This window comes from Colletotrichum abscissum (genome assembly GCF_030869225.1).
Source record: "Colletotrichum abscissum strain IMI 504890 chromosome Unknown Scaffold_34.1, whole genome shotgun sequence".
NCBI classification, from domain to species: Eukaryota; Fungi; Ascomycota; class Sordariomycetes; order Glomerellales; family Glomerellaceae; genus Colletotrichum; species Colletotrichum abscissum.
In genome coordinates this window covers 216,574-229,125 of record NW_026850254.1, presented here as the reverse complement: position 1 = coordinate 229,125, position 12,552 = coordinate 216,574, and the positions used below count along the sequence as shown (strand labels likewise).

At 54.5% G+C, this 12,552-nt stretch overlaps 6 protein-coding genes across 6 annotated transcripts; 4 read left to right on the top strand and 2 right to left on the bottom strand.

Annotated features, from left to right (window-relative positions):
* Positions 1-506: 506 nt before the first annotated feature.
* CABS01_11879 (uncharacterized protein) lies at positions 507-1,170 on the top strand (the record flags this gene model as incomplete). The annotated part of the gene is made up of 2 exons (XM_060545233.1): positions 507-745; positions 801-1,170. 2 exons carry the CDS (start codon positions 507-509, stop codon positions 1,168-1,170), a joined length of 609 nt encoding a protein of 202 aa, XP_060397098.1.
* A 1,985-nt stretch (positions 1,171-3,155) lies between these two features.
* On the top strand, positions 3,156-4,562 carry CABS01_11878 (RNA 3'-terminal phosphate cyclase; the record flags this gene model as incomplete). The annotated part of the gene is made up of 2 exons (XM_060545232.1): positions 3,156-3,351; positions 3,424-4,562. The coding sequence occupies 2 exons, from the start codon at positions 3,156-3,158 to the stop codon at positions 4,560-4,562; spliced, it is 1,335 nt and encodes a 444-aa protein (XP_060397097.1).
* A 143-nt stretch (positions 4,563-4,705) lies between these two features.
* On the bottom strand, positions 4,706-6,349 carry CABS01_11877 (leucine Rich Repeat family protein; the record flags this gene model as incomplete). The annotated part of the gene is made up of 2 exons (XM_060545231.1): positions 4,706-5,777; positions 5,829-6,349. The coding sequence occupies 2 exons, from the start codon at positions 6,347-6,349 to the stop codon at positions 4,706-4,708; spliced, it is 1,593 nt and encodes a 530-aa protein (XP_060397096.1).
* A 951-nt stretch (positions 6,350-7,300) lies between these two features.
* CABS01_11876 (phosducin family protein) lies at positions 7,301-8,133 on the bottom strand (the record flags this gene model as incomplete). The annotated part of the gene is made up of 2 exons (XM_060545230.1): positions 7,301-8,018; positions 8,069-8,133. 2 exons carry the CDS (start codon positions 8,131-8,133, stop codon positions 7,301-7,303), a joined length of 783 nt encoding a protein of 260 aa, XP_060397095.1.
* Positions 8,134-8,849: 716 nt separating this feature from the next.
* On the top strand, positions 8,850-9,318 carry CABS01_11875 (40S ribosomal protein S27; the record flags this gene model as incomplete). Its single annotated transcript, XM_060545229.1, has 3 exons — positions 8,850-8,885; positions 8,960-9,022; positions 9,136-9,318. The coding sequence occupies 3 exons, from the start codon at positions 8,850-8,852 to the stop codon at positions 9,316-9,318; spliced, it is 282 nt and encodes a 93-aa protein (XP_060397094.1).
* Positions 9,319-11,540: 2,222 nt separating this feature from the next.
* Positions 11,541-12,317, top strand: CABS01_11874 (ribonucleotide reductase inhibitor; the record flags this gene model as incomplete). Its single annotated transcript, XM_060545228.1, has 1 exon — positions 11,541-12,317. One exon carries the CDS (start codon positions 11,541-11,543, stop codon positions 12,315-12,317), a length of 777 nt encoding a protein of 258 aa, XP_060397093.1.
* Positions 12,318-12,552: the final 235 nt, after the last annotated feature.

Sequence of the window (12,552 nt, the reverse complement as noted above, 5' to 3'; positions counted from 1 at the left end):
GCGAACCATTCCTCCGTCCCCACTCCCAATTCGCCGTTCCTCCTTTCCTCCATGGTAGCCACCGACGGCTGCTTGTTCATCATCGAAACTTTGAACGAGTCAGCTGAGCTTCCGGCGAGCCGATGTCCATTGGTGAAACGGCACCGCTGCCCAGGGGCCTCAGTGTCACTGCCCGGATTCCCAAAAACACCTGACAAGGGCCGCACGGATTCAGCGTAACGAAGAGTCCTAGCCCGGGTTGACGTCCAAAGAAGTGGATAATCAACCAGGGCTTAGCCAGTGGCTAGTGCGATACCTTTGACGATGTCACTGGGTGCGCCGCGGCCGCTGTTGCCTGGGGTCCTCAGTGACTCTTTCTCCCAGACCAAGTCTTTACTGTATAAAGTAAGACGCCCTCTCTGTCAGAGTTGCCGTCGACTGAGTCTCGAAGGACGATAACTCAACAACTTTATCAACACTTTCCCCAAGCATCCAGGCGCATCCAAACGCACCCAACCATCTTCAACATGAGCAGCCATAGATCTTCAGACTCCGGTCGGAAGTCATCGAGGAAGACCACGACGGCCCCGGCTTCATCGTCGTATGGTCAAGGCCAAGGATACGGAACCACGCAGTACAACGACGGGCCAGCAACCACATCGCAACAATACGCTTATCCGTCCTCGTCGTCGACGTCGACGATGCAGCCCTCCTACACCGATAGCTTGAGTCAGCATTCATGGAACAGCTCAACAGGAAGCCCAGGGTAAATTCGTCCCAGCATTGACGTATCTCGGTGACTTGTCCTAACAAAAGAACAGTGGCATGCCGTACAGTGATCCCAGGGCCACAAAGTTGGCTTCCAGTCGTCGCGAAAGCGCTAAATACGCTCGTGATCATCCAGGCACCGCGCAGCCCCCTTCAGCGTATCGGATCGACCCCAGAGAGCAGATCGCCAACTTCGACCAGAAGTTCCAAGGTCAACCATCGTTCCAAGGTCAACCATCGGCAGCAACCCAGCCGTATCATTCTACATCCACATACGCCCTCAACCTTGACATCGACTTTCCTCCAAGCCAAAGCCAGAGTCAAAGCCAAAGCCAAAGTCAAAGTAGAAGGGACGACAGACGCGGGGGTTCATCATCATCCGGAAGCAAGCATCACTCCTCTTCGTCTCGTCGTCATAAATAGAGCCTGCTCTGTGCCAAAGCCTGCCTAGGTACGCATCATCGTCTAACACTTGTTCATATCTCTGCTGACTTCTCGTGAATCAGTCGTGCTTGAGACCGGCTACACTTGTAGCGGCTCATCAAGACTCGCCTCAGTTGGATATGTCGATGGCTTGCTGTGTTGACTATAGACCGTTTCCTTTGCCATAGACTTTGCACCTTCCAAGAACAGAGAGTGGTTCGCGAGTACCACTGAGAAGTAAAACAAAAAAGAGTAAAAATAAGAAGAAAGAAAAAAAGACGGTCCGGCGCAGAATGTATTTGTTCTTGGGTCGCATCATAGCATCTGAAGCCAAGGAGTGAGGAGAGGGGTAACAGGAGGAAATGCTTCGATAGGTTTGACTTACATTGATATTCGGGTTGTCAGGTCGTATCCTTGTTCTGCTATCCTTCGACATCGTTTGCTGGCGTGGTTCATAATTCAATAGACTTGTATAACATATCTTACTTTACAACACTGCAAAGTGTCCGGTGCATCGTCCATTTATGAGGCGGGTTGGGTCTTTATACTCTCATGACTCCATGGCATGTAGTCAAAGGAGTGACTCAAACAAGCGGCGCTTTTTGCGGCTGTCTGCCGTGTCGAAACCTAAAATTGTTATGCCGTGCTAGGCTGCCTCGAACATCACTGGTCGCCAGTAAGTGGTTCGTTCTGAGGTGTTTCGCCGATTAACTGTTCTGATCGAATCACAATCTGACTGGGTCCAGGCAGACAGCAAGGAGATCCGTAACTTATAAAGATAGTCGTCCGCCCTCTTCCAAATCATTTCTGTTTTTCGCCTCCCCTATCTCTTGAGAAATTTTCGCCCTCGCTCTTCGGTACGACGTCGACCCTCCGAGTCGTCGTTGTCCATGACTCGGCGGCGGCATTGGGCTGCGAGTGCCACAAATGGTCTGAGGCTGCGCCCCGTGGCGGCAAACGGCTCCGGAGTCTCGGCCTTCACAGCGTCTCAGCTGCGCCCTATGACCGGCGCCGCCGGCTGTTGGTTTGTTGGTTGAACCTTGAATGCAGTGCACATTGTCCTATCATCGCGGCGGTGATTGGTTCCTCTGTCCTGAACGGACCCCTGTCTGCAGCGAAGATCTCCGTTGCACCCGGGGCAAAGCAATGCTGTGCTGAAAAGTCGCCTCATCAAGAGAACATCGCGCGCTATATCTCCGGCATTCGTAGTCGGCCATGGCAATATCAACAAGTTCCCTTCTGGAGGCCTCAAGGTGGAAGGGAAGAGGTGAGGTTGAATTTGTCTCCGGTAAGGTCAAAGCGGCGCCGATTCTGGCGGGTCTCGCCGAAACTTAGACTTCTGGCTCCTGTTTGCGGCAGGTGCCAAATGCATCACACCACTTTGAAGGAGCAAACGGTTGGATAATGAAAAGCAGTGAAAGAACCAATGTTGGATTGCATGAAATTGTGACAGAGAACCAGGAATTCGGTCTGCTTTTGTACCTAGCCATAAACACGGAAGCGTTGCCTCACACTGACATGGTGAGCATGCCACTTCCTTGGGGGCGCAGTTTGTAGGCGAATGCGAAGTGGTTCATCTTCCAGCATACGAAGGATTTGAGTCACTAAGGGTTAATTAACTGATGCCTAGTTACTTACCCGCAGCGGATCTTGTGGTTGTAGTTAGCCGCTCAAGTAATACGAGGGACCTAACCGACATTCGGCGTGAGTCAAAATGGCATCCAAACTCAAAGCTGGATACGCCTATTTATCCGGCTACTTCAACATCCCTCCCCTAATGGCCCATTGAGAAAATTCGTCTTCAGCAACTAAAGCAGCCGATTCTCACCTGCGCCAGCGACTTGACTCTAAGTAAGACGGACGTTCCGCTAGTTCTCGGACTTGCACCCAATCATCAAGTACCTAGCACCGCTTACCCCCGTAAACCAAAGTTTCAAGTATCACCATTATACAACATACACAATCAATCCGAATCAGGAGAAAGCATGTCCCGCAAACCTATCGAAATCGACGGGCGGACCGGCGAAGGAGGCGGACAATTAGTCCGCGTCGCCATAGCCCTCGCAGCAGTCACCACTCAGCCAGTCCGCATCACAAACGTAAGAGGGAATCGTCCTTCGCGTGGCGGAGGTGGAAGTGGGAGGAGCAAGAAAGGCGACAGCAGTAGCAGCAAAGGAGGCGGTGAGCATCCACGCGTTCACTTATACACAGCCCATCTCAACCAACACTGTAAACTAACAACAACGAATACAGGTCTCAAAGCCCAACACGTCACCGCAATCCGGTGGCTAGCAGAAGCAACAGACGCAGAGGTAGAAGGCCTCTCCGTAGGCAGCAGCACCCTAACCTTCATCCCCCGTCTCTCCCCCTCTGCTGCTCTCGTCAACAAGTCCCGCAAGATCAAGATCGTGGCGGATACGAGCGCGGCGAGCACGCTCCTGATTCTCCAGGCCGTCCTCCCATTCCTTCTCTTCGCAGGCGGAGACGAAGCCAGACCCATCGAGCTCGAGATCCAGGGTGGGACGAATGTAGACTTCTCGCTTTCGTACGAGTACCTAGACCAAGTTCTCCTCCCACGCCTAGAATCTTCATTCGTGGGCGTACTCGTCGAGCGGAAACTCGTTGCGCGCGGATGGAGTAAAGGACCGCAGAGCAGGGGCTCCATCGTGCTCACGATTCACCCTCTCAAGCCAGGCCAGCCGCTGCGTCAGCTATCTCCCCTATCGAACCCATACGACGGTACCCCCTCCGAACGTCGCAAGGTAGTACACTCCATAGACGTCACAATGATCGTCCCTTCCTACCAGCAGGCCATCCTCCAAGAAACACTAGCAACGGAAATCGCCGGAGCTTTTCCCCACGCAGAGCTGGTGTACAAGCACGTCGAGGACTCGGGCAACGACAAGCGGTTGTATACCCTCCTGGTAGCCAAGGACGCCTCTGGGATGCTACGTTGGGGCTGCGACGAGTCCGCGTCTCCGAAGCAGAGCCGGCGTAGACAACTTGGGCATGAGCACGACGATTTCGCGTGGGCCATCAGCCGCGCGGTCGTTTGCCGTCTACTTGGTGAACTATCGATACCGGGCTCGACGGTGGACAAGTTCTTACAGGATCAGCTTATCATCTTCCAGGCTTTGGCGGAAGGGACAACGTCGTTCCCACGTGCTGCTGCGCCGAGCAGCGGCAGTGATGACGACGTGGAGGTTGCGAGTCAAGACATGGCGCAGTTGGACCTAGGGGAGAGGATGAGGAAGGATAGGACAGATAAGCCATTCGGATATGGCAGCTTGCATGCTCAGACGGCGAGATGGGTGGCGTCAGAGATCTTGCCTTCGGTGGAATGGTATAACAAAGGGACGATATGCAAAGGGGTTGGAACGAGCTTCAGCTAAGAAAACTGGATATATCGAACAACGCAACCTGGAACCTGAACAGAAAGCTTCAAACACACACAAAATCAGTCTGCCTCCAACTCCGTGCCAATAACAAGCGCCATGTGAAAGATGATCCAAAACAATTTTTCATGTCCCAGCCCTCACTCTGCCTTGCTAGCAGGAGCAATCGTCCACTGTCCCTCCTTCAAACTAGCAGGGCCGCATTTCCACGAGCATCCTCTCCTCAAGAACGGAACAGCCCCCTCGTTCTCTTCATCCAAATCCGTCCAGGGGCGAGCCTTGACGACATGACCTTCTTGGGTTTGCCTGCTCTCGACAAGGCATACCTGCCACCACTCCAGCCACTGTGTTGTGGGTGCCACAAAGGGCTTCTTGCACGCGGAACAAGTAAGTCCGCCAACTTCACGCTGGTCGGCAGCACGCTCGAGTAGGGCTTGCAAGTGAGGCAGCGAATCAGGGATGTAGTCGGGCAGTTCGCCGAGGTCGGAGCTCTTGTAAGCACTTCGTAGTGCCAACTCCATCAGACTAGGAACGCGACTTCCCTTTGCACCCGGAACGCTTCTCCCAGCGGACTTTGAGTGGTAGGGTGCCGATGACGGTGGGGAGATGAGGGATGTGCTGTCTCCAGTGTCGTCCATCCGCTCCGTCTGCACGATCACTCCCTCCGGGTCAAGGCGGAACTCAGAGTGCGAGAAGCCCGAGCTATCGAGATAGTGGACTGGTGATCGCACGATAAACCTGCCTGCAACACCGTCAAAGCCGGGTCTCCATGCCTCGGTCAGTTCCGACCCCCCAGAAGCGCCGCTCTCAAGACTTTCCAAGTCAGCCAGCGCAGGCCGCTCAGCCGCCTGGAAGAAGTGGTTGCCCTGTAGAAGCAACTCTTCCAAGGCGGAGGGAGCTGCCATGAGATCCAGAAGCTCGGCCGGGAGGTATCTCAGCAAATTCTGGGCTAGATTCAGGGTGCGAAGACTTCGCATCTTGCCAATCGCAGGGGGCAGCTCCCGTAGTCGGCATCCACGGAGCGAAAGCACTGTCAGGTGTTCCAGGTCGAATATGGCCCCTGGAAGCCGCTGCAGAGGGTTGCGGTACAGATACAGCTGCAAAGCGGGATCCTTCTGCTCAAACGGTACTCCTTCGGCAACAATGGGAATGCAGGAGAATTCGGACAGAGGGCGAATGGTAGCATCGGTGAGAGTCTTGAGTCCCATCATGCTGTTTACAGTCAGATCTACTGGGGTGCCTGCAGTTGGGTCGCACACTCACGATAGATCAATGTACTCGGTGCCAGAGTCCAAACATTGCTGTACCCTTTCCCGCGCTTCCAGTTCCTCGGCCGAGATAACGTTGCGCCGCCGAGCCATTACCCGGTCGAGCTGAGGTAGCTTCGACTGCGTCGGCAGATCGGGCATCATCACGCTCTCGTCGCCATCTGTGCTGTCGCTGCCCATCCAGACACCACTGTCCAGGTCGCGCTTCAAGGTTCGCTTGCCCCTCAGCGCTGGCCGCGGCTCCCCGGTTGCAGAATCGGAAGAGGCAGGCTGCTGGTGGAACCAAGAGCCTACATACTTCTTCTTCTTTCGCCGTCCCTCGACATAGTTGTCCAGACCTGGGTCGTCATCGCTGGAAAATACGGCAGGATCACTAGAGTTGGACCATGATGGCGGCGCGACAGAGTGGCTTTTAAAGTTGTACCTCCGCTTTCTCGGATTATTGCTAAAACTTTGGGTCTGGGCGTTCCATGAGATGGACGGCAACAAGCTGGGAAGACTGGGTTCGTCGGCCATGGCGAAGATTGGAAAGAAGATGTAAGAGAAACGAGTCTGAAATGTGTGCGAGGTCCAGCCGGCACCAAGAGATTGGGAAGCTCTCGTCCGAGGCCCGCCACCACGACCCTCGCCCGCGGGTGGGACAGCGCGTGTCGTGACGCAGGTGGGGGTTCGAACGCGTTCGGCCAGGGTCAAGTCCCACAGGGGTATTCCGCTCACACGATCTCCGAAGATAGCTCCGAACACCCTTGTACTGAATTCCAGAAGCTGTCAAAGTGCAAGCTGGAAAGACCTCGGAGTTATCAACTTATAAAGTCTCTCGAAAAGCCATGAAAAAAGGTCATTGTTTACGTCTTGACGCGACCAACAGTTGCCTACTGGCCCTCCCGAAACTTAGAAGCCCTTGCCCAAAAGCGGCCTAGCCTTCTTTCCTTCCCCGGGAGTCGTGACACCCTGAACCCCACCCATGCACAGGCCAATCGATAGCCGTTATCTTCAGCCTTCAGGGTCTCCGCAGCGGTAACACGCGGGGCATCAGATGCACGAAATCCAGGAACCAAGATTAGCCCCTCGTCATACGATGACACTTTAGCACCAGCTGCATATGACACTCTCCCCCGTTGCGCATAGCTTTTCACTTTGGTCCGAAGGCTTCCTAGGTCGCATGGTGATCAAGTTTTATTCCTTGGTAACCGTCAGATTCCCCATTGACGTATGACCTGGTATCTCTATTGAGGCGAGTCCTCGTTCCGAAGAGCATAATATCTCATTGCGGGAGAAAGGCACAGAAGAGGCCTGCAAGTAACATGACTTCGTGAATGTGGAGGCACAGAACTCCGTGTTGAGTCAAGCTGCGCATGATGTAGGATCTGCGGATGAGAAAGGTGTCAATCCCGTCCCATTCATCTCATCCGTGGCGTAATCCCACATCGCGGTAGGTACATTGACGCTGATAACGGAGGACACCTCTCAGTCCCAGTCGTCATCATCGCTGTCGTGTCCTTTGGACTTTGACACATTTCCTTGTCGGATACCTTTGCCCATCGCCCTCTCCTCCTCTTCGTCTTCTGCTTGCCTCCGGCGCTTGGCCACGCGCATATCCGTCTCTGGTACAGCGCCGACCTCCACCAACAGGTTGTCCAGCTGAAGCATGTTGATCTTGACGCCCCCCATCTGCACAAGTGTCACAACCTGCTTAGCAATGTCGCCGTTCTTGTAGACCAAGATCGTTGGGCAATTTCGTTCGGGGTAGTTCTCGATGGCCTTATCCGCCCGCATTTCACAGAATTTGATCTCTCCGTATTCCTGTGCTGCCTGCTTCCAAAGCTCCGATAGCACCCGGGACTCGACGTTTGTGCCCAGCGATGACGTCAGGTTGACAAAGACCGGGCCGTTGTTGGACGCTTCTGTGACCTCGCGCGAGTATTCGGGTTTCGAAATCGGGTAGACGGTGCCGTGGAGGGCCTTCTTGGTAAGCTCGTTGAGCTCTTGCATTCTGCGCTGACGGTATTGCTCCAGGAATGCCTCATCTTCGTCATCCTCTAGCTCATCAAGCTCGTCGAGATCCTTGCCCTCAAGTCGATTCTCATGCGCTAACCTGCGACCTTCCGCGATGGCCTCTTCGATCATGGGAGTCGGGCTGGGAGGCTTCTCTGGGATGACGCCATGTTTCCGGAGAATGTCGTTCCTGGCAGCACGTGTCAGGAGTCGCCGAGTAGCTGTCGCGAGATAACATACCACTCGGTATCTGCATTGGGATCATCGATTGGGACTTGTATCCTCTGGTCCATCGGCGCTGCCATTGTGACGGTATTTTGTATGCGAGCAAGCGTAAGTGCAGTAAGGTACGTAGGTGAGAGTGTTTATGTGTCCGAGGCCAGAGGCTAAATGTTGGTGGATGCTACTGACACCTTAATGATATGGGCAGTGACTTCAGGCTGCAGGTTAATATCGCAGATGCCTAAGTACCCGACTGCCTGGAGAGAATGACATGGAACATGGAAGCGGCTCAAGGTGACCAGCGGCCAGGCCAGCGGTGACACCCCGCCCTCACCAAGCTGTTTACGGGTGCACTTGCCTTAGGTAAGATGGCCGGGGCAACAGGTCCGCAGCCAATCACAGGCGATAGTCAAGTGTAGGCGTCAAGTCCCGTGATCCAGCCCTCCTCGGCACACTGTCCTCCCCTAAATTTTTAATGTGGGTCCTCGGAGAGAGGATTTTTGGCGGACGGGTCCCCTCTCTGGCTCACAATTCCACCACCCCATCATCACCGTTCTTTTGCGAGTGCTACAATCTGCTCTCTCAACACCACCAGATTCCCGTCAAGCCCGACAGCACTCGCATCCGATAACCGATCAATCAATCCTCGATCAGATCAGTCAAGATGGTAAGGCCCTCCTGCTGCCATGGCATTTTATGCCTGGCATCACCCGTGTGATGTTGTCTTCTTCCACGACGAAACGAAACCCGAACAAACCGACCGCATTGGGAACACGCGAGTGGCGAAAAAAAAAATATCATGGCAAGAGGAGGAAAAGATGGTTACGGCTGGGCTGTGGAGGAAGGACACGACGATTGCGCATGCGACATTTGATGAAGGAACCATCATGCTGATGGCTTCTCCCCCAGGTTCTCGCCGTTGATCTCCTCAACCCCTCCCCGGCCGCCGAGGCCCGCAAGCACAAGCTCAAGGTACGATACACCCACGATACCCTCACAACATCTTCACCTTACCTCACCTTACCCTACCCCTCCACACCACGAACATATGGTGACAGACACGATGATACTCACACATTGGACAGACCCTTGTGCCCGCGCCCCGCTCCTTCTTCATGGACGTCAAGTGCCCCGGTTGCTTCACCATCACCACCGTCTTCTCCCACGCCCAGACCGTCGTCATCTGCCAGGGATGCACCACCGTCCTCTGCCAGCCTACCGGTGGTAAGGCGAGACTCACTGAGGGCTGCTCTTTCCGCAGAAAGTAAACTGTTCGCCTCGACGGTTTTCTTTTAGCCCTTGGGTATTAACGACTTGGACGGTTCATCACTGGTGGGACATCTCGGATCTGCAAAAGCAAGCGACCTGGGCATGGGCGTATAGACAACCCTGGCACGGGCTCTTAGAGTCTGCTGTCTTCGAACAGAACATAATCAGACACCTTTGCGGATAGAAGATGGAGCTTCCAAAAAAATCTCTTGACCAAAAAACACAGGGGCGTTTGGGGTCTCCGGATATCCTTTGCATCACCAATCGACGCATCTTTTCCTCAGTTTTCTTCTCTTTCCTCGCGCGGCCGACAAAACAAGCAAACAAAAAGGCAACCAATCACTCACCACGCACACACTCCCTCATTCTCTGTCTCGTTCCGACGCCCGTCTCTTTTTGATGCGTTGCGTTTCTTCAGTCAGTACACGACAATGGGAGTTTTATGTCATCTCTCTGCATGGGGGGTGGACAGCTGGAAATGGCTTTCCGCATGAGCGTTTGGGTGGCCCACGGGATGACCTGGACGTGAGGACGTGGAACCGCTGGTTGATGATCGCTTCATACCCGGAGTGCAGTGAGTTTCGGAGGAATCAGCACTGCTTGCGAAATTCAATGGTTTCCACAAAAGCCCCGGCCGGCCTCTTGATAATGTGGTTTTCTCGTGATCTTGTGGTGTGTCTTTGAATGTGGTGAAGTGACGTGCTCGCGTGTACCTTGACGGATCTGCGACGATCCCCACTGGCTGTCCACTTATTTTGAATGTTGGAGTTGCTAGTGAAGATGCATGGCCGTGTGAGGGCAGGCTCGTGTGTCTCGACCTTAAGATTTGTTTCACCTCACACCGGCCTCTCCGTGGCTCTCCAAATGGCTGGATCACCGAGTATATCTCAACTTTGCGTAACACTGCTCTCCGCGGCCTAGTGCCAGTATCAGTGGCACACCATTAATTTGGAGAGCCTGATGCTGGTATTGATAAAGCCCAGGGATGCCTTGGCAGCTTTCTCTCCATGGAACAGAACATCTGCCAAAGAAAACGTTGAAACTGTAAGGCCTCAAGAGGGTAGGTAAGGTTTGAGCCATGCTCTGAACAACGCTTTCGCTGTTGCACCACTAGAGCTTCTCATCACGGCCTGCATAGTGCCCTGTTTGTGTATACAGTTGCCTCAATTGGACAATGGAGGCGCACATCAAGGCCGTTTCTAAGGATGATCGTCTATTAAATGCGTCACCTTGCTGCGATGGCATGCTAGATGACACGACCTTCATGACCACCGACGCTTAACCCACAAGGGCAAGAGGAAGTGAGAATAGAAGGATGCAACAATCGTAATGGGAAGCATTGTTCAAAATCTCATTATAATACAAAACATGGATGAGATAAAACTCCGCCTCCTTTGCCCTCTCGGCCGATTCTGAAGAGGCCGTGTCGCCCGTTGTCAAACGGACTCCCGTTCCTTGAGGCAAGAGGCGGCCCGTGGAGCAGCAGCAAACTTGAATAAGAGAAACCCGCCCCGACCAAGGAAGGGGGCAATGGGAACAATGGGAATGGAACGCAGGGGCGCCAATCATCCGCCGGTCAATGTCAGTTTCAGGGCACATGGTCCCCCACCAGCACAGTTAAAGTGGTTTTTAGTGATTTTAGTGGGCTCTGGCCGCGCGAGTCTCGCGAAAAAACACGCCCAGACGCGCTTTCTCTCGCCTAATCGCCCAGCTGCCGCGGATCGTCGGATGTCCCATGCGTTGTCCCTCCGTTTCTCTGCCACTCTGGGCTGCCCGTTTCTCGCAACCTTGGAAAACCGCCCGACCCAGCGGCCCAGGTCCTTCAGTATCCCCCACCACCACCCCTTCCTTCCCCCTTCTTCTCGTATCAACTTAATCTCCCATCATCTTCCCAACCACTTCTTTCTCCCCTCCTCCCCGCCCATCTCTCTTCTACGACATATCCTCTCTCGCTTCTGTACGTCATTTCTCGCTTGCGATCGTTTCTACGGTTACCACCTCCTACGCTTTTTCGGTCGACGAATTGAAACTCTCCACTCTACACCACCGAACTGCATCCCACGATACTTTTTCCTACGCCGACCTGGAAGAAGTCAACGCTTGGACCACAGCCTCCACGACGAGCCACGCTTCTTCCTCAACGTCAATTTCGACCAGTCTTCTAAAGGCCGACTGTGTCAACTTCAGCTAGTTTCTCGACTTCCTCAATCTCATCACAACCATGTCGGCCCCGAGAACGAAACGTCTCTTCGCCGGCGCATCAAGCGACCCCTCCCAGCGCCAAATCACCTCCTTCTTCAGCACCCGATCTGGCCCAGCTCCTCCCCCGGCCGGTCCTTCGCCCAACGTTCAAGAAACCATCCCCTCGGACGTACAATCCAACCTCCTCTCCGTCGGCATGCGCGTCCGCAAGTCCGTGCCCGAGGGCTACAAGACGGGATCCTACAGCAGCTTCAAGCTGTGGACCGACGCCACGGACCGCCGTACCCCCGTCGTCCGGTCAATCACCACCACCTCTACCGACCGCCACCGCAGCGCCGCCTCTCAACGTGAACTGCTGCCCTTCTGCGGCATCAACAAGGTCGGAGGCCTCTCCAGCCAGCCGGTCCACCACTCCAGCGACGAGGACGACTACGAACTCGACGACAGCAGCGTGCCTGGGTTGGACGATATGCCGGGCCTGTGCAGCTCCCAAGAGAGCGTGGAAAGCGTCGAGAGCACGGCCAGCGACGGACGGAGCAAGAAGCGCTTCTTCGCTCACGACGAGGAGAGCGACGAGCCGGTGCAGATGTGGGCGGATCGCGCGGCGTGGTTGGAGGGCGAGGTGAGCCCGCGGAGCCTGGCCCCGTCTGGGTGGGCCAACGCTCGTCCGCTGGCTGTCCCGAGGAAGAGTCGTCGTAGTCTGAAGACCAGGCTGGGGCAGGAGAACGTTGTCGTGGATGATTTCGAGGAAGCGGATTTCCTCGTTACGCCTGACACTGATATGAGCGATGCGTAAAGGAGGCTTCCTCCTTCTACGCGGATGTTTAGATGGAGACGGAGTTGTTTGTGCTATGATATTGTTTGAGTACCGAGATGGTACGGAGGCGGGCGCCTGGAGTTTTCTTTTAGGTCGCAGAGAATCACGGAGCGTGTTTCTGTTTCACTTGTACTCGGCAAGAGCTGCTTTGAGGACATTTGTTCAGTAGGGCGCGTGGAGGAACCGTGAGCAAGAGACGACAAATCTTGTTCGC